Here is a 20,367-nt window from a genome sequence, read left to right on the forward strand (position 1 = left end):
CCCTGGCACCAGTTTTGTGGCTGTACACACAGCTCCAGCACATGGCTGGGAAGGGACCTGAGGGCAGTACAACCCTGGCCCCACACCTGCTGTCTGCCCAGAAGCACACATGCAGCCACCGCTGCCACAGAGTCAGTGCTGGGTGCTGTGGTACCCATTGCAGCTGTTTGCATCCTGCCTGCCACCTGCTGCAGCTGTCCAGAGCCTGGGCTGGCTGTGGCAAGCAGCCGGAAGGATGCAAACTGCTGCACTGGGGTCCCCAACCTGGCTTCATGGTGGCAGCAGCTGCCCGTGCACCTTGGGATGGACAGCAGGGAAGGGACCAGGATTGTGGTGCCCCAGGCTCCTTCCCGGCTGTGTGCCCAGAGGCACCCACACAGCTGTCACCATGGAGTCCGTACCGGGCCTGCGGAGCCCGGCACAGCTGTTTCCAGCCTCCTAGCTGCCTGCCATAGCTGGTACAGGCTCTGAGCAGCTGCGGCAGGTGGTGGACAGGCTGCAAACAGCTGTGCCAGACTCCGGAGCCCCAGCACCAGCTCCATGGCAGCAGTGGGCACACACGTGCCTTGCAGCGCACGATGAGGAAGGTGCTGCAGCAGTGCAACCCTGGCCTCTCCCCTGCTGCCCACCCAGAGGCACACGTGCAGCCACTTCCAGCAATATGGATCGTGCCCCTCACGTCTCCCCTGCCTCTGCCAAGGCACAGGTGGAGGTTGGGGTGTTTTTGGTACTCCAGCCAAAAACGTTGCTGATCCCTGAACTAGAGCCCTCCTAATTGTGCATTCTAGGATTATGGAGGAGCCAGAGGAAAGAAGGGCAAATGAGAATGGGTGAAAAAACTTTCAGCCTTCCAGGACTGTTGGGTTTTTTTTGACTGCTTTGCATTTAATTGTTTAAAGTGAGCGGAGACATACGTAATGTAAGCACCTTACTAGATACCTGTGTGTAAAGCATGGCTCATCTTCTAAAATCTCTCTCCTGGTCTGTACAGGCAGGGGGTGTCAGACTATGAGGCCTGCTGCATTACATAGTATGCTATCGACTGGTTAGAAACCAATAAAAACGTAGAGCCTACCTACAACTAGGCAAGAAAGGCATTGCAACTAACCGTTGCTCAGAAGTCCTGAAGTTCTGTCATCTAGGCAAGACTTTGTATCCACACGCAACAGCCAACCTCAGTATTTTACCAGCCATTGTCATGCCTAAGATGAAACACTTGGGTAGAGAATGAGTGCCCAAGACATCCCTGGAGTAACTCCACTGACTTCAGTGGATAAATTTGGCCCCTTGCAGATTGAGTGGTTTATAAAATGGCTTGACAGCTTAGACAGTTCTTGTTTACTCTGGTGTAAGAAATCCTGGTCCCACTCTTCTGGCAGAGCTGAAGCACCATCTGCTAGAGGAGTTATGACTCTCTAAACACACTGCAGCCAGGGCTTTAGACTGCAACCAAAAAGAAAGGCGAGAAGACAACGTAACTCAATTGCCAACCAGTTTGCAATGTAATCAAATGTTAGCAAACAATGGACTGCCCCATCCCAGCACAGAAAAAACACTGTTTACTACAACTGGTTGTGCAAATCAAACGGAGTATGCACAGAAGGTAAAAGCCACCTCCAACCAGGCATCTCTTTAGCAGCTACTGTAAAGTATCCAACGCTTCTAGTGCAATTTTGTTTGAACTTGAATTGTGGACCAACCTCCCACACCTCAGATGACCTAGTTCTACTGATCCCTTTTGGAAGGTGCTTATGACAGATTTTACCATAAACTACATATTTAAGCAACCATTCAAGTAATAAGACAGTGGCAGTGGCATGGTTGAACAGTTAAACCAAATCGAAGCTGCCTCATGAGTTTCCTGCGAGTTTCGAGTTAGCAAAGTGTGCTCTTTTACTGCGCAGTTCAGTTCAGAAGCTTCACAAAGCAACTAGCCAGAGGTCCAGCACCACCTCAAGTACTTAGGTAACTCAAACACAAAGTCAACATATGTGCTAATAAATTGAGTGGTAAGTGCCCAGTTACATACCTCAGGCCTATCTCACAGCCCTTCCTCATGGGATTTCCCACAATGGAGAGGCTGTGGGGTCAGGGCCAGATTGAAAGTTACAGTACCTGTATGACTCATGCCCTGACTTTTCTCCGGCCGGTTCTATAGTCAAGTCATTGCTTAAATTGTCTCCTTCAGCATACAGTACAGTCAGATGGGATTTGTGTCAGACATCTCCGTGCATTCTCAGAAGACTGTTAGCTCATCCCCCTAAGCTTCATAGAAAAATAAATGTTACGTCTTGATTCATTTAACAGAGCTGGTGGCTGGAAAGTCTTTTGCTCTCCAATATCCTTCATCCTGTTCCCTCAAGGAGGTGGAGGTAGCTTCAGATCCAATAAGCTGTAGGCAAAAATATTCCAGAAGATAGCAAACAACACAAAGATGATATAAATGGAAAGGAAGATCCACCATAAGGACTGGTCTTGGAGTCTCTGCTCATAGTTCCTTAGGATGACTACACCTAATGTGATTCCAACCACCACACCACCCAAGTGGGCAACAAAACTCGGGTGTGGGCAGGGAGGGTATGCAGATGGGTGGAACCGCAGCCACACCGCCCTTCCAAATTCAAAGCTCACTGGAACAGAGAGAAAAAAAAGATGAGGCTATTGTCTTTCTCAGCTCTCACATCCTACTAGCTCCTGAATAGCATGGCATGCACACAAATAAAATGTACACAATGCAGCAAGCAAGAGGGAAGTTACAGAGATAAATCTGGGCAATCCACTTGTGCTACTTCAGATGCAGGACATTTAGTGTCACTGCAACTAGGCAGAGAAAGGTGCTGTTTTATATTCTTTCTTTGACCAGGTGTTTCTTAGCACTGTTCTTGTTTCCTGTTAGTTTGGATGTTCTGCTGTTTCTTAGTGCTGATCACCTATTCAGTGCTGTAGGTTATATAATAGATGAAAATAAGCAACATTAGAGGCAGACATTTCACTCCCAGCAATCTCACATGAATGTCAAAGAGAATTAAATTTCATGTAGTTAGTGTCATATGGGGCTTCTTGCTTTGCATATTTAATATTCCCTGTGAGCAAGACAAAGCAACCCTTGGCATGGATGGGGTGGCCACAGAAATATATTTGGAAAACAACTTGACCATGGAGCTCTGCTTTCCTTCAGGATGGGGCCAGGCCAAAACTTCACCTCTATCCCCCTGGCCTCCAACTTTGTGAGAGTTCAGTCTCTCCCTCTGTCACTGTCCCTTGCTTCCTCTTCATTAGGTCCAGTTGGCACTTGTTAGTTTCTTTCTACCAACTTGCTCCTAAGTCGGGTGAATCAGCTCACCCTCTGCACCCCTAGTTCATTTTCCCAAATTCCACCAGTAAACGCATCTCTAGTGGCTTGTGCTTTGGCAGGAAGGTTGGCAAATATTTTCATATTAAACTTAGAAACCTTAGAGGGAGTCAAGCGAGTGGTAAGAAGATGAAGGTAGCCCCCTTTCTTCTCTAGGTCACTAGTCTGAATCAGGCATGAGCCTGTCACCAAAAACAGACACCAGATAAAACTAGGTGAGAAGAAAGAATGGTCCTTGTCTAGGTGCTAGGAGGTAGCCCTACCACAGACAGTGACCCTGCTAGCGACTTCACCTGATAAGCCCGGGATTGGATCAAGGTACAACAGCTCACTCACCCTCAAGATGAGCCCTGCAGAGAGCAGGCAAGTGGCAAAGAGCTGGCATGGATGCTGCTGCACCTGTTCTGAGAGTTCAGTTTCAGAGCTGAGGGCAGCAGTATTTTTTAAAGGGTTACGACACCCCACCACCCCCGAAATTTAAAAGTCACCATCAGAGAATAATTCAGAATAAATTTGAATGCCTTTTGCATGACCCCGATGTAGCTTTAACTTTGCCAAACAGCTCTACTTCAAGGAGAAATTCTGTTGTACGATTCCTACTTTCCACATGATTCTGAAATCCTGTGATGCTGTGTGTGAGCTGCAGGTTCTTGGTCCTATTGTGGTTGGAGCCAGATAGCTTTACCTGAAGTTCTGCCAGTTACTGATAGACAACATAATAGGGATGATGCATAATACCAGTGATACAAGGCCTACTTTTGCTTTTAAACGGATGGACAGTGCAGCTAACCCTTAAGTGCATGGGATTATGAAAAGCCAGCTGGGGCTTGAAAACTCAGGAGCTATGGCTGTGATTGTGGTCTCCTACACTGCCAGGCTTGGCTGATTTGATAGGGTTACTTCAGGAGGCCAGAGGCTAGCATGCAGCTAAAACAACTCCAGTAGCAATGGACAAATATTTTGCATGGGCAGCATTTTGGCAATTCATTTCATCTTTGCTTCTTCTCTGGCTGAGCCCCCACCCCCACCTCTGTGTAACCAGCACTGGGAATTTGCTGCTGCCTGACATGATCACATGCTGTTTTGGCAGCAGCTTTCAGCTAGCCATTCCTTGGCCCCAGAGCTGACCCTGCCGGACATCTCAGCTGCAGAACTTGCTTCCTTTGCTGATCCATAAACCTGGCCTTGGTCACCTGCACAGTGTGGTGCCAGATGCTGTCAGCAACATTAGCTTGCTCTTGCCCCTTTTTGAAGCTGGGTAGCTTTTTGTCCCATGACGGGGAGGAGGGAATGAGAGCAGAATGAGGCTTTTGCTTTTTACACAATCAGTTACTCAGGTGAGGAATGCTGAATAAGTGTCTATAAAACCTCCATCTAATCCACCACTTCCTTTGCAGAGGGGATGCAGCAGGTCCTGCAGAGCTGCTAGCTGTGCTGCTACTTTAGCTAGGAAAACAGTTGAGGAAATTATTGTATACTCAAACACTCAAGTTAGCATGATGAATATTGACTAATGGTTAAACTCCAACCCTGTGAGTCAGCAGATCTATCTGACTTTTTGCGTCTGGTCTGGACTTCAGTATTTAGGTTCTTAACTCCCATCAAACCTGGCTAAGCACTTTGGAAAATCCCACTCAGCTGTGTTTCTGTGCTGTGAATGTCACCATCAGTTCCCACTAAGAAAGTGATAAAGCCCAGTACCTGGTTTAGCATGAGTACTAATGACACAGGCAAGCAAAACAGAAGAAGGAGTCTACCAAGTGTATTGTAATACTTACTACAGATCAAGGCAACAGCCATGCGCAGCAGCTTGAATTGGCACTTCATTCCAGACCAGTTCTGGAAAAGGAGATAACAAACAAAATTATGCTGGGTGCATGTTCCTTCTACATTTTATCCTGGATTGGGGACCTGAACACAGTTCTGCATGGCTGTTAAGCATCAAGGAGCCTGATGTTGCTGTACACACAAGGGGACTAAATCAGCCCTGCTCCCCATGGTGCTACTTTGGTCTAATTGCTCAGGGTTCCCAGCTCCCCACAACTAAAGCAAAGATGCATCAAATGAAGGATTAGCTGGCAGAAGTCAGCTAAATCCATCTGTTCCTTTACTCGGCAGCATGACCAGACAGAAGAGGAAGATGTGAAAGTATAGTAAATCCATAAGACCGTGAATCCTCATTTAATCCCCTGCACCACATAGCCTTCATTATCACAGGGGCTTTAAATTATTCCTTTTGTCACACCCTTACTCTGCTGTCTTCAGTGGGTGTTTACAATTCACTGACATTAGGCATGACAGAGGGCCTGCAGGGTAGGTACACACTAGCCCACAACTTACATATTATGATTTGACATGGAAATGATAAGAAGGGACAATTAGAAATGTAATGCAGTGCATGGAGTGACTGAAGTCATGCATGCAGTGTATGACCAGACAGAAGGATCAGAGGTCAGGAAAATAGACCTTATGACGACAGGCTGAGAGCCATGGGGCTCTTTAGCCTGGAAAAGCGCAGGCTCAGGGGTGATCTGATGGCCACCTATAAGTTTATCAGGGGTGACCACCAGGAACTGGGGAAACGTTTGTTCACCAGAGTGCCCCAAGGGATGATGAAGTTGAATGGTTATAAACTACTTGCAAGATCATTTCAGGCTGGACATAAGGAAGAATTTCTTTACTGTCCGAGCCCCCAAGGTCTGGAACAGCCTGCCATCAGAGGTGGTTCAAGCACCCACATTGAACACCTTCAAGACAAATTTGGATGCTTGCTGGGATCCTATGACCCCAGCTGACTTCCTGCCCTTCGGGCAGAGGGCTGCACTCAATGATCTTCTGAGGTCCCTTCCAGCCCAAATGTCTATGAAATCTATGAAATAAAGATGGTACATAGGGATGTGATACCGGTGCATACGGACTGTTAATTCAACAGATGCAAGCTTTGAGAAATCCTATTGGTACTGTATGTGTGTGTTATTTCTGGCTCTAGAGGAAGTCAAATGAGAGAAAGGTTTGGGGTGAGGCTGGAAAGGAAGAGAGAACCCTAATTACCTGCCTCACTAGTACTTTCAAAGAAGAGCACATTAGGATCCGAACAGAAGGACTGGATGCACACCTGCTACCTCCAGCTCAGCTTGGAGACAGACAGGTGACTGTTCTGAAAGCAGCGTGAAAAGCAGTTAAAAATCTTTTCCCACTTTGAATTGATAAGCCTTCTTGTCCTGGTCACCCCTTTCAATGAGAATGGCACAGTCAGGGGCATGGACATTTCAGTATACCCTGTACTTTTTGCGAGCAGAAAATGTGAAGCACCTCACACCCTTTAGCTAAACCATCAGAGGGTCAATAATGCAGCATGGACACTTGCAGCCCAGTAGAAGTGTTTGCAGTGCAGGATTTAAAGAATGAATTCGGGACTCCAGGAGGAAAAAAGTGAGGAAAAAAAATTCAGGCTTTAAGTGGTAGGACTAGGCAAACATTTTCCTTCAAAACTTTTATTTTGTCAGAAAATAGTGGTTTTTTATGAACTTTTTTTGGCTGAGTGTGTCTGCTTTCCCCAGAAAGTTTCAAATGTTCATTGAAAAAAATCCAGCTGAAAACAGAAAATTTTATAGCAGAAAACTCACTGGGCTTTTTTGATGAAAAGTTGAAATTTTCACCAGAAAACGAATCCATCGACTACCTGTATTAAACATACAAATCATTTAGATTATAACCCCCAAGCAATCGCATAACAACTGCCCTTTCTCAGTGCAGATGCCTGGGTAACCTGGTATACATCTTAACAGCCCAGAGATGGGGGAATATCAACAGAAAGGCATCTTTGAGGTAGCTTATTGTTAAAACAAAACACCCTGGCTTAACAGAACTACCCGTTTTCATTTTTTAATGAAAAGGAAAATGCTTCTTGAATTACTGACCAGTCAGTAACATTTACCCAGTTTTCTCAACCGACCACAGAGGCATTTCATTTGGAAAGCAAGTTCAGAATACAAGCAGTGATTTTTTTTTAAACTCTTTTCAGAGGAGAAACTTTCCTTCACACAGAGGTCTCCCTTTTTCCCTTCCCCATTGATACTTCTCTTGTGTCAGAAAGGTTTTGAGGGAGCTTGCCTACCACGCCAGCCAAGGAGGAGCAGAAACTGCTGTTCCTACTGAAGCTTGGGGCTGTGCTTATTATCGGTGTTATAACTGTGCCCAGAGACCTCAGTCGAAGCAGAGGCTGCATTGTGTAGGCAATGTACATGCACACAGACAGATGGTTGGTCCTTGCTCTAAAGGGATTACTAGACAACGCTTACAGTTATATGGAAGAGCAAGACATTGCAGATCAGTTCAGTATCTTCCGACTGGACTCTGCTTGTTGGAAGTCCGGCACAGGTCAGAGACCCATTTCAAGTTTTTCAAGCCGTTTCAGAAACCTATGACTGGCAGATGATTTTCCCATCATCAAATCCAGTCCTCTGCCAGAGAAGGCAAGAAATTGGTGATGCCACTGCGAGGAGAGGGAATCAACTCCGTATTGCTAACAAAAATTCTAAACAGGGAAATCAGATTTTAAAAACGGGTGATGGGAAAAAAAAAATCAATAGTGTCTACAGACAGTGTATATATATATTTGCACCATATGGCATCACAACACATAACATAGGCTAAAGGATTAGATAAGCCTTATTGTTTTCTTTTTTTTGCCTGATACTGACAGTTTTATAACTTCAACTAAATTCTCTCTCTCTCCTCTCTCCCATGAGAGAACAAATTTAACTTACAGAAGAAACTGTACAAAAGAGCTATGGAAAGCAGAAGCAGCCAGCAGTATAATTAAGCATGCCATGAATTTAGTGAAAGATTTGTCTGGTTAATAGTCTATAGGGAATCAGCCAATATGACAAATAGATGGACAAAAAGGGCATTTTCTTTGGTGTGCTGGTCTCCCACTGATCTCTGCTGATCCACAGGCATATGCATGAAAGGCAAAATGTAAGGCAAAAAAGAGCATGAATTGTTCAAAGGACCCACGTGACAGAGGCTGGCTGTGAAGTTTTCCAGCAACCAGGAAGAGAGCGTGGATCAACCCATTACAGAGATGGAACTGTTCCAGAAAAGGCCTGATCCAAAGCCCATTAAAGTCTTCAGAAAGACTCCAACAGGCCCAGAGCGCTGACCTGTGAATCCTCTGACGTTTGAGGTGGTCTAGAGCTGAGAGTTTGGGTCTATAGGAAACATATGCATCCAAAATAGAGGTCCCGCCTTTACGTCTCAATGTGTTCATTGATAAGCAATAGACCTCATCATTGCCAAAGTGAGTAGCAAGATTCCTGATCTACTTCTGTGGGAGCGGGATTGCTATGTAAATCCATAAGAGCCCACAAGTAGGTCAGTACTCAAAAAGAGGTCACATCTCACCCCAGCTAACTTCTTTATGGGTCAACAGGCTAGTCTGATGATAATGATCTATAGGCTTAGAAGGATTAGATTTCAAATCATTAAGTATCTATAACTGATATTTTCTCCTTGCCTCCAGAACAAACGGAAATAACTTCTCGCATTAACAATAAAAAGTCCTAGAAAAAGGGAAGTTTAAAAGATGCTGAGCCTACAGACAGCTAACACTGTCTTTTGCTGTCAATTCAGTCTAGCAAATAAATTAATGGGGACTATTCTAAAGCAAGATGGTTTAATAATGTTCCAGGTCTATTTCCGAAGCTTGAATTCTAAAGCAGTTAGGTTATTTTTATAAAATAGTATCAGATTTCAGTTGAATTCCTAGCTAGTGCAAAAATATGGGCTTGTCTACACTGGAAAACTACTGGTATGCTGCATATTCATTAAGAGGATGGTAACATGACTTCACACTCAACACAGACAAGAACAGTCATGCTTAACATTATGTCAGCTGGTTGTAGTTGATTTGTAGGATTCATATACTAATACCACAAATTTCTTAGTACACCAAGCCCTGGGGGTACATGTGCTTTCCCGAGGCTGCTGAACATACCCTATACATCTGGATGTTTCAGACCTGCCATAAAGCATGTACTAATTTGCAGTGAGTTCAGTGAGTGCATATCCAAGTAACCATGAATAAATGACTTCACAAGGGGGCATCTAGATCAACCTCACCTGTTTTCAGAGTCAATCATTATGCCATTTCCCTACTGTAGAAACACATAGTATATAGAAAAATCAAATGAGTGCATTCAAGAACCTATGGTATAATGGCACAGATTATTACAGTACAAGGCAGAAAACAAGGGCTAGGGCAATAGCATATGGATGTTAGCACTAGTACAAGATTTTCAAAACATTACTTCTTATGAGGGGCTGTTTCCCTATTATCTGAGAGGCTATTGCAATGATATGGAGCAAAAGGTACAAAACTGGAAGCAAGGAAAGAGAAAAGAGCAGTAAGGATAGAAAACTGAAGGGAGGACTAGAAGTTGGTGAATACTACAATCCCCCAGAAAAGGACAAACATATTTTTGGCAGAACCCAAACAGAAATTTTTCAGTGTTATGATAAAAACTAACCAAAATTTGTTTGGGGTCAACCCAAAATATGTTGTTAATTTGGAAGTTATTTAAAACTTCTGTTTAACCTGTTTTTCTTTTAACATAGGTCAATTTCAAAACTAAAAATTTGGAAGTACTTAGGGCGCAGCTATACATGTTGCAATGGTGATGTTGTGACTGCACCGTGATTTAGGAAGTACTAAATCATGGCGCAGTAACAGGCCATACTGTGCTGTACATGCGGTGCACAGTTACTTCAGCAGCTACTTTGCCGTAGCAGCACACTGTACCGGAGGAGTGCATCACTACGGCAAAGTTGCTGCCAGTCACGTGTACAAGCCCGGGGATGCTACGTCGCAGTAGTGCATTGCTGCTACAGCAATGTAACATCACGTGTAGACATACCCTTAGAACAACTGTTGATGCAGATAATATTAATCACTTGATGTCAGATTTGATTTCAGGGATTTCCCCTTGGAGAAAATAGTATGAGTTAGAACACTTTAAGAGGTTTCAAAGCAGCTGTCTACAGCCAAACTAATATAAAAAAATAAATAATCTGCACAGGGGAAAGAAATACTTGTAGAATCACATTCCAACACCAGATGCTTTCCAACTCTGACTGCAATCCGTTGAAGGAATATTTTATGGTATACATTATAAATATATATTTAAGTTTTATGTGAGATCTGTCTATAAATCACTTCAGCAGCTGCAAGAATGTAATCTGTACAAAATAAAGTAACTCATTTTCTCATTCCACAGAGACTGCCAACCCAGTCAGAAGGCTCTGAATGCATGCTGACTAATACTGCGTTTCTTCCTTCACTCTTCATTTCCATGTAGCTTTGTTGACTTTTTTTCCCCTATTATTATCCTTAGGGTGAAACGCTTTATTGCTTTCTCCTACCGGTTATTTTATGTATCTAGTTCCTGGAATATTTCTTTGTACAAGCAAGGGCATTTTCATTTCCTTTGGCTACCAGAAGGCACAAGGGAAAGGGAAGATTCAGATGACACTCTTTTCCCAACTTGCACCCCCCACACCAAGCACCTGTGCAAAAAGATGAGCCCTGTCAATGGACTCGATGGAGTGGCAAATGAACAGCATCTTTTTCATTATGTAAGAGCTTCTCATGTGAATATTAAGTGAGCACAGGGGGTGGGGGGGAAGCAAAAGAAAACCATTAGAAATAAGTCTGTAAGGAAAATTCTTAAAGGTCAGTTCAGATGAGGAGGAAGAGGACAAGGCTGGCTTTCAGTTTATTAATAATCAATTGCTAAATACATTTAGAGGAGAATGCTGGTAGGTAAAAGGCTAGACCATTATGTGACACTATGAAACCCGAATACACCAGCCAGAATGAATGGCCTCACTGCTGTGTATATGCACTGCTATTGTCAACTGGCTGGAAGCAGGACTGCCTAATTGTGTCACATGTCTATAATGACCTCCCTTTTGCTCAGGAAGAATGGGGCCCTGTGTTTATGGCACAAGAGTATCTGGGTTCTCTACTCAGTGCTGTCCTTGAAGAGAGCTCGCAGGAACAACCATGAAGCCCTAGGGAGTCACAGAATTAAGGCCCAGAATTAGGGAGGCACATTGTTGGGGCTCAGTTGCTGTAGGTACAAATCCCTGTATTTGCATAGGGATACTGCCCTCGGCAAGGACCACAGGTGCAGAAGCCAGTGTAAGATGCACAGGGTCCTACCAGAAGCATGCTTCTGTGTGGGACTCAGGAGACTCATGTCCCATAGAAATTAATTAGAGTGTGTGGTGCTTCAGCATCTCATAGAATTAGGCCCTTAATTATTAGATGGCAGCTTGACAGCAAGGAGAAGTCAATTGATTGGGACCATAGAAAAGGACAGAAGGTGTGAATCAATCTCATGAAAATGTAAATTCTCCACAATATTAGTAAAGACCAAGATGTCAATAAAGCAGTCGCTAGGATAAAACACAACTTCTTGGCACCTGAGCTCCAACTGCAAACCCTTTGCCCCAAGCAGGGGCCACAGCAACTATTACCATCTTGGAAACTCAGGCACGGGCCAGTTTGTGTGAGGACCCTCCCTCCTTGGCCATCGCACGCATAAGAGCTCAGGAAGAACACAAGGAATGTTGTGAAGGAAGTAGAGAGCTCAGCACTCCTGCAGGAAGCCCATTGTGACCAGACATATCTTCCCAAAGTATCCTTTATCCAAAGTGAACGGTCTCATCCCCAAGCCATGTTCTTCTTGACCTGAGGCATATACGTAAATTCCAGATACCCAGTGCTCAAACCATTATAAATCCTCCCCTATCTCTGCCCTATGGTCCCTTAACACAGACCTCTGTTTGCCACTAAGAGAATTCAATTTTAAGAAACCATATAACTGTGATGCTGTGCAGTCAATGTACCAAGTACAAGAGAGGTTGCCCAGCGCCCAGGCAGGTGCCCTACACCGGCATTAGGTCCTTTCCCATTGGAATCTCTCTCTGCTCCTTTTTCATGGTCTTAACAGTGCATGAATCTGCTAACATGCAGGTCACAGCTGGTCCTTTGAACCACTGGCAGTTGAGTGGATTACGAATTTGACAAAATATGTCCAGCTCAAGCTGGATTTAGATGAGCACCCAGCTCATCTCTGCTGATCCCAAGTTTCCAAAGTGCCAGATGGTACTCTCTAACAAAAGAGGCTCTGGTTGCCTCCTGCTCTGAAGCTGCCTTTTCTACTCATCTAAATTACACGGGCCAGCATTTGGCAGTACTATCCAGCCTGTTCATACCTTGAATGACATCACAAGAGAACTGGAGGTCATCTCTGCTCAGCCCCATTTCTAGCAGTTTCCTAAGGTTGCCCGTATCAGCGTTGGCTTGGGAGGGCTGTAGTTTGCAAGTTGCTTCTCTAAGGTTGACCTAAGTCCAAAGTACCCTCCTGCCTTCTTCAGTGCCTACACAACAGACCTGCTGGCTCCATTGTGCTCCCTAATCAAATCCCAGAGCGTGTTGGATTACCATCACTTCTACAGGGCTTATCTGCAGCATTCACAATGCTGGTCTGAAGTGTGGCACAGAAGCATGAGTGCAGAGAAAAACCCAATGACTAGCAAAAAAGTTTTCCCTGGTGGTTAGACTATGGGGCATCCAGTCAAGGATACTGGGTTTTATTCCTGGCCCTGCCAATATTTTGCTGTGTGAATCAGACAAGTCACTTAGTTTCTATGTCTTAGATCCCAAGATACTAAATATGGATGGCAATATTTACTGGCCTTTAAAGTGCTTTGTAATGGTCAGATGCTACTGCAGTGCAAACTGTTATACCACTGATATTATCCAGGGTGAGGTCTGAGGCTGAGTTTTGCAAAATGCCTAGGACAGGTACACACCTAAACTACAATTCCAGGCCCCCCTTGGAAAGCCTCAGCTTGATTCTGGCACCCTTTTAGTCTGTGTGGTGAGAGCAATTGGTCAGTCTCCCACAGGAATCCTAAGTCTGGACTGGCTGCGAAGCATGTAGGCTAGAGCAGGGACGAGAGGCAAGTCTCCATGACAAGTCCCTGGGAGCAATTCAACCTTTCCTCAGCAGATTAGTTAGTTCAAACATGGTACATGAAAAGACAGCAAGGTGCACACAGACCTGCAGTCAGATGGCTCAGAACAGAACAAGGAAGAGCAGAGCAGACTGACATAGTGCAGCTGTGTGGGCATGACCAAGGCAAGGCTTAGGGCTGTAGGCATGAAAGGAAAAGGCTTGTAGGGTGGAATATGTCTGTCTGCCACTGGAGAAGGGCCTTGCAGTGATCACCCCACCCCGTGGGCAAGAGGAGATAGAATTTGAAGGGGTTGAGGCTGCAGGCCCCTGTGGTTCTTCCTGGTTCTTGTGCTATTCGATGCTTCACCATTCAAAAAAAAGAAGGGGAAGTTTGAAAACTGGAGGATCCAGACCCAGAGACGCTGAGTTGGGTAAAGTCATGAATACATACGTGCAGGAGGGGCTGAAGGTGCCTCATGGACAGCTCTGGAAAGTGGAGTCCACCAAAAAGGACAGCAGCACTACAACGTTCCCATGTTCACTATACCTCACCAACATGGCTTGACCCTGATATGGAGGGGGAATCTCTAGGAGCAGGACAATAGCTCAGTCTCCATGGGGCAGTCACATCCTTGGCTGTTTCTCAGAGGCCGGCAATTAGGGGACTGGTTGTTGCCTGCTTCAGTGTGGGAGTGGAGTAATACCACTTCACAAAGCCCATTTAGGGAACATCAGAAGGTGACCCCATGTCACGGTTCACTGAGGCTGAATTTACACTGCTGGCTTCACCATGAAAGCCCCCATTTCCAGTTTTTAGAGTCATCTAGTCTCTCAGAATCCATTCCATATAGGCCTGACCATTTTTCTGGTACTTACCATTACTATGTTAGCCAGATGGGCAGAAATGAGCGCATAAACCCCTCCGGAGGAACCCACCACTGGTGCAGTCATGTCAGCTACTGATACCGCCAGGGAACCTTGGAAGAAGCAAAGGGTTTATTGCAAACTCTTCCTGAATACAAATCCTCTTCACTGCCCTAGCCTGCTCTGTATTAACTGCTGCAGCTCAGCAACATTGGGGGGAAAGTAGATTGAATAAAGAAGCTAAATTAGCCTTGCAGCACTGCCAGCAAAATGACTGATCAATTCTTTTATGTCTGCTTTAAAACTGCAATCAAATATATTTGAACCCCCAGGAAAAAAAAAAAAATAAAAGCCCAACTAATATAACATCGGGCAGCAATGCATCAAAACGTGAACAGCAAAAGGAATTCACACCTGGGATGGGAGCAGCAAGCAAGCTTCAGATAAATGTACCCCCAGAGGGGGAAAAAAAAAAAAGTGAAAATGATTTTAATCCTGGCAAGACAAGCATTTGTACAAGTAGGAGGAACTGGGGACATGTGGCTTATCAGTGGGTTCTGATTTAATCAAAGCCAAGCCCATTACTTGGGACAACAAGGGAGCAATGCAAGCCACAAATAACCTGGGGGCAGCACAGCAGGGTGCATGAAACAGATTAAACACAGAAGACAACAGGAAGGATTAGTTGCACACGCAAATGCTTCTGGGACCCAGTAAGATTTCAGCTAAGTACAGACATTCAAAAAGCCTGAGCCTGAATTGATTCCATCTTTGCAGGTTAGTCTAACCTGTGTTGATTGAACCAATTTGCAAGTGAACAGACATTCACTTTTGATTCTGGAAATACAGGCACATGCCTGCAGTGGCTCAGGCTAGAAGCTGGGGGGTGCTAGCATGAGCCCTGGGCTGCAGGGAAGCTGTGCTGAGGTGAGGCATGGCAAAGCCCTGCCAGGCTGAGCATGATTGGGAAGGGGTTTAAACCCCCACCCTGGCCTGCAGGGACCCCAGTTGGGGTGTACCTGGAGTGGAAAGGGGGAAGCAGCCCCTGCCAGGCATGTCCCATTTCTGCCCTCATCACTCAAGCAGCGGGGGGCATGGCCAGCCCCAGGAGCAGTGTGAAGTGAATGGAGACAGAAGTGGGTTTCATTCCCCCCTCCCTCCTCTGTCCCACTGGCATGAACACAAGCCAGGGTCTGCCTGGCCGGGGTGGAGCACCCTGCGTCAGGGTCTCCCATACTCGCCATTGCTGCAGCGACAGGGGCAGGGACATGGCCAGATCCTGGCCAGCATGGCCCCCTGATTCAATGGGGCAGGGAGGAGGTTTATTCCTCCCCCAGGTGGGAATGCCTGACAGGGCTGCTCTGCCCTGGCCAGATAGACCCTGGCTGGGGCCCCAAGGGGAGTGGGGAGGGAGGAGGGAATAAACCCCCTCCCTGCCATCTTTGCCTTAGGGGGCCATGCTGGCAGGCGTCTGGACACGTCCCTGCCCCTGCTGCTGGAGCAGCAAGGGGGCAGCAACCCTGACATGGGCTGCTGTGCTCAGGTCCATGCTGATGGGACAGGGGAGGGAGGGGGGAATAAACCCCTTCCCTGCCCCCTTTGCTTTTGGTCCAGAATCTGGCCATGCCCCCACCCCTGCTCCGGCTAGAGAGCAGACGAGTGGGGCAGCCCTGCTCTGCTGGAGCAGACAGCACAGCCCAGGCAAGGCAAGCCCAGCCCAGCTCAGGGATACAGAGCATGTTGAGATGCTGGAGGACTCTGATTTAACTTAAATCAGGAAGGGTCTGGGACAGATGTTCCATAAACCAGTCTGACCTCAATTAAGTCTGATTCTACATTCAACCAGGTTTATCTCAAGCTGGTTTCAGCCATTTTGAAACAGGTTTACATGCACTGAATTTCTATTCTGTTCCACATTTAAACCAGTTTCTGATCACTTAAACTTGTGTTTATCTTTCCCTAGCCTTTGTGATTAGGGCACTGTTTGGAAGTCAAAAGAGTTCTATTCACAGCTTTCCTGCTAAGTCATTGTGAGCATCTCTCCTCCCTGCCTTGCAAATGATGCATGCTCACCTTGTAAAATGGCTAGAGGGCCGCAGAAAAAAAAGCACTAAGTATGATTAGGGCAAGCATGACTCAAGGTACAGGGAGGCGTAACAACTTGCATCCATAGCAAGTGCTACGACATTAAGCCGTTACGATTCAGGATCCTATAAGAATATGTGAACAGAGAAACCATTGCAATGTCATCCCTGCTGCATTACGGGGATTTACCTCATTTGTATCACTGCAGAAGCACATAGCTGTACCAGTTGCATCTTAACAGGTGATGCATGGAATGGAAGTCCTCTCCCAACACTTTTATATAACACCCATGGGTACCAGGCCTATGCTGGCCTTGTCTAGCAATGATGGGACATGCTGGAGAACAGCAAGGGCTGGCTGCCAGTTGCTTAAACTCTCTTCTCCCAATAGCTTTCTTCTCTCATTAATGGTGTTGTGGCCTGCTGTTTCCCTGGTGGCCCCACTTGGGCAGGTTATTCAGCTATGCTCTAGTTTCAGTAAGCACGTACCAAAACATGAACTTGCTGGAGCTCTTACTGCCAGTGCCATTTTGACAAGAACTTCAGAGCCAATGCAGTTTGATTTTTCCATTAAGGTCTGTGACAAAATCCTCTGAAAAATCAAGATTGTTCTTTGCTTTGTAAGTAAGGAGATGTTTGTGTCAGATAGCAGCACTTCTACACGTGACGGGAAGCTGACACCTGTGAGGGGGATCCTTGCTAAGGCTGGGACACAACCTTTTGCTGCTATGACCCAACTAGTCCTTAGCATCTTGATAAGGGGGGATAACTACAACCTCTCCTGCACAGAGAAGGAAATGAAGACAAAGGGCATTTCTGCCAAATGAAGGTACAACTGCAGCATGTACCAACAGAGCTGAGCTATCTTCACCTTGCTAGCATGGGCAATGGTGACCTGGGCTTCAGCACATGCCAGGATCCAGAGTTCATATTTGGGCCACCTGGAGAACTGTGCTGTGGCCTCTAATACCCATGCTGTGGCAACTCCATCACTTCTGATATCTTTGCTAACAAGATTAATCTTACCTAGGTATGCTAGCTTGTAGTCATTCAATCATCGAGACAAATAGGGCTGAAAGTGACCTCAGTAGGTTAACTAGTCTAACAGTGCTTAAGGCAGATCTGCCTTAGCTGAGTTAAGGCCAAACCCTAGTCAGTTCTGAGGCTCCTTAAACGTTCAGGTGGTGCTCAACATTGTGGAGTCAGGACCCATCTGACAAGGCAGGTCTTGGGGCTGGAGTTGAGGACTCCTGTGCTCAGCCTCCCAGTTAGAGTCTGGCTGGGTCAAGTTACAAAGTTCCTTTCATGCTGAATTTTGGACAGTAATTGCAGAGATGAAGAGAGAGAACTGGCAAGAGCCTGCAACATGGAGCGGAGCTAATAGAGATGACCATGTCTAGAGGACAGGGGAAAACCACGAAACAGCAGAAAGCAGAAGAGACCTGAGCAGGACAAAAGCTTCTAATCAACTTTTATAGCTTTTCTACTTACTCAGCTAATACAAGGCTTGACTGAAGGCTAGTCAAATGTCAGTGCTACATTGTGCTAGGAGCTGTACAGGCAGGGTATTTTCCAAAGTTCATATGTGACGGGCAAATGGGGGCCTCCCTTCCATTGACTGCCAGTGAGATTTGGGCACCTAGGGTGCCTGTACACAAGCCCGGAGGCTGCTCTAACATGCTGTAATTCACTGAGTCTGCTGGAGTATGGTAATTACCACACTCCAGCCAGTCTCTGCATCTTGCGTATGTGTGTCCCCATGCTTCAAAATGGCGGTGGGGGTGCTTGAACTAAAGCTTGTTCAACAAGTTTTAGACAAAGTGCCCCCGCCACCATTTTAAATCATGGGGACACTGATACCCAAGATGGTCCAGGCACTGTAAGTAGAGCGGCTCTTTGAGTTGCTCTAATTAAAGCACCCCACTTCCTCCACCCAGTCTCTAGAGCATGTGTAAAAACAACCCTAGGTGCCTAGTTTGAAGATGGCTATCTACAGACCCAGCTCCCACCTAATGTATCAGGCAAGAGGTGCTCCTAGCAGGCCAGAGGAGTAGGCATGGGTCTGCGGGATGAAAACACAATAAAATAAATAGTTTATCAGGAAACTCAACAGCCATCATTGTGCTGCCCCTGAGCTAGACCAGGCAATGGGTCATGATTCAGTCTGAATTAATTTCCCAGTCACACCCCCCCAGCAATGATTTTGAGCCTGCATTGCTGCTGCATGTGCCTAAGCACACTGATCAGCCTCCAATCACAACCCAGTCCATAAGCTATTTGGAGGTGACATCTCTGCCCTGCTGGCTCAGCTAAACTGTCCAGTACATGAGAGGTGGGAAGGGTAGAGTCCAGGCTGAGCTTAGTTCCTTCCTCCTAGGTGGGAAGAGGAGTAGGTGTCTCACAGAGATGGCTCCCCCCATGCACGGCAATGCAAGTTGTGATCACTGCCCGGGGTGAGCTATGTAAAACAGGATCTTCCTGTCCCTTTACTCCCCTGTCAGGTGTACAAGGCAAGTAATGATTTTGTCCTGGGTTTTTATCCATCTAGGTTTCTGTCCCATATTCTTCATGTTGGGAGATTCACATCACCTCTACTTCTACCATAGTCACGTGCCTGCACATCTGTATTGGTACAGAAGCAGACAAGTGCACAGGGTCCTGGGAGTTTTTGGTTGAACTTGTTCTACCTCTTTGTCATGTTTTAACTGCAAATCTTAGCATATCTTTGGTCATGTTTTAACTGCAAATCTTAGCATATCCTCAATGAAGGAGCTGATGCCTCTGCAGTTTTGGCAGCCTAATGAACACCCCTCCAGGGGAAAGGGTCACTGTCTTCTCAGCTCAGCTAAGTGACTCACCCACTGCAGCTCTAAGGGAGAAGTTAATGAGGAGCCATTGAAAAGAATGGGATTTACCGTGTTAAATCCCTGGGCGCTGCACTGGAAAAGTCCCCTTTAATCTCACTCTTTTTGTGGATGTGAAGGTCCTAATAGCAGAGTCAAGCAAAGTGCAGAGAGGAGGATTAGGAATAATGAGCTCTCCCTTCTGATGAAAGCCAAGAAAGGGGCATGTGTGCATGCATGTGTATCTTATGTGTGGCCCCCATGAGTTTATGACCCCTGAGCTATCTCGGATTAATGCTCCCTACTTTGCTTACTCTCCAAGAGCACTTCAAAGCATAGGGAACTTGCTTTAAATCAAATGCTGTCAACTAAATGGCCAGCCAAATCTAGTACTAAAGGGATTTGGGGTACAGCTCTCCTTCGCATGTGCTTTTGAGGTAACTTTCTCCAAGTCCTGTAATAAAAGGGATCCTTTCCCTTCACTTTCAGCACTGCCTTTCACAGCCCCATGGCACAGCCAAGGAATGGAAAGCTTGCCTTGGAGGGGGCAGCATGCATGTGTGAAGGGAAATCAGAGAACAAATTAAGTAAGTGCAGATAAACACAAATAAGATCCACTGGGACCTGTGGTGAACCGAGAAGATGTACCCTCTCCCTAAGAGGTGTGTGCATTCAAGGTGGATGGGAGGAGGTTAAAAAGGCCCAGCTGCCTACAACCTGCAGGTCCTCAAGCATTTGTGGAGGCTCTGAGCTGCTAGAGAGGAGGGGAAAGGCTGCAGAAGTACTCTCCTTTCTGCTCCTGTTAATGGAAGCGGTTCTGAGAGCAAGAATGTTTCACCTGTAACTCAATGAGTGAAAAGTGTGCCAGCAGCTCGACTGGGGTCTGAGCCAGGGCCCCCACACAAGCACCTGGGCTGCACACTGTGGGCTGGTCTCCCCACTCAAGTTGCTTTACTCTTTACGTTTGAAAGGATTTAAGGGCAGTGGTTCTCCACCTGCGGCCCATATGACATCCTGTTAAACATTTTTTAAATGAATACACAGGAAGTAAGTTGTGTGGGTGCGGCCCACAACACATGGAGCGCTGCAACTCTGGCCCACTATGGCAAAAAAGTTGAAAACCACTCTTTTAGGGTGTTCAAAGCCTTTGCCTTTCTGTGGGTAGCAGCTGGTCAGACTCAGCCCAGGGCTCAGCA

General features: G+C 46.1%; 1 protein-coding gene across 1 annotated transcript in view; it reads right to left on the reverse strand.

Moving 5' to 3' along the window:
• Nucleotides 1-1,479: 1,479 nt before the first annotated feature.
• RHBDL3 (rhomboid like 3) overlaps nucleotides 1,480-20,367 on the reverse strand; it is a 107,636-nt gene continuing 88,748 nt past the window's right edge. The window contains exons 7-9 of the mRNA XM_019542413.1: nucleotides 14,257-14,357; nucleotides 5,131-5,191; nucleotides 1,480-2,630 (exon numbers count right to left, since the gene is read on the reverse strand). Of these exons, the coding sequence (XP_019397958.1) occupies nucleotides 2,359-2,630; nucleotides 5,131-5,191; nucleotides 14,257-14,357 (434 nt within the window). The 3' untranslated portion in view covers nucleotides 1,480-2,358. The remainder of the gene's footprint in view (nucleotides 2,631-5,130; nucleotides 5,192-14,256; nucleotides 14,358-20,367) is intronic.

This window comes from Crocodylus porosus, unplaced genomic scaffold (genome assembly GCF_001723895.1).
Source record: "Crocodylus porosus isolate Cpor-Errol unplaced genomic scaffold, CroPor_comp1, whole genome shotgun sequence".
NCBI lineage: Eukaryota > Metazoa > Chordata > Crocodylia > Crocodylidae > Crocodylus > Crocodylus porosus.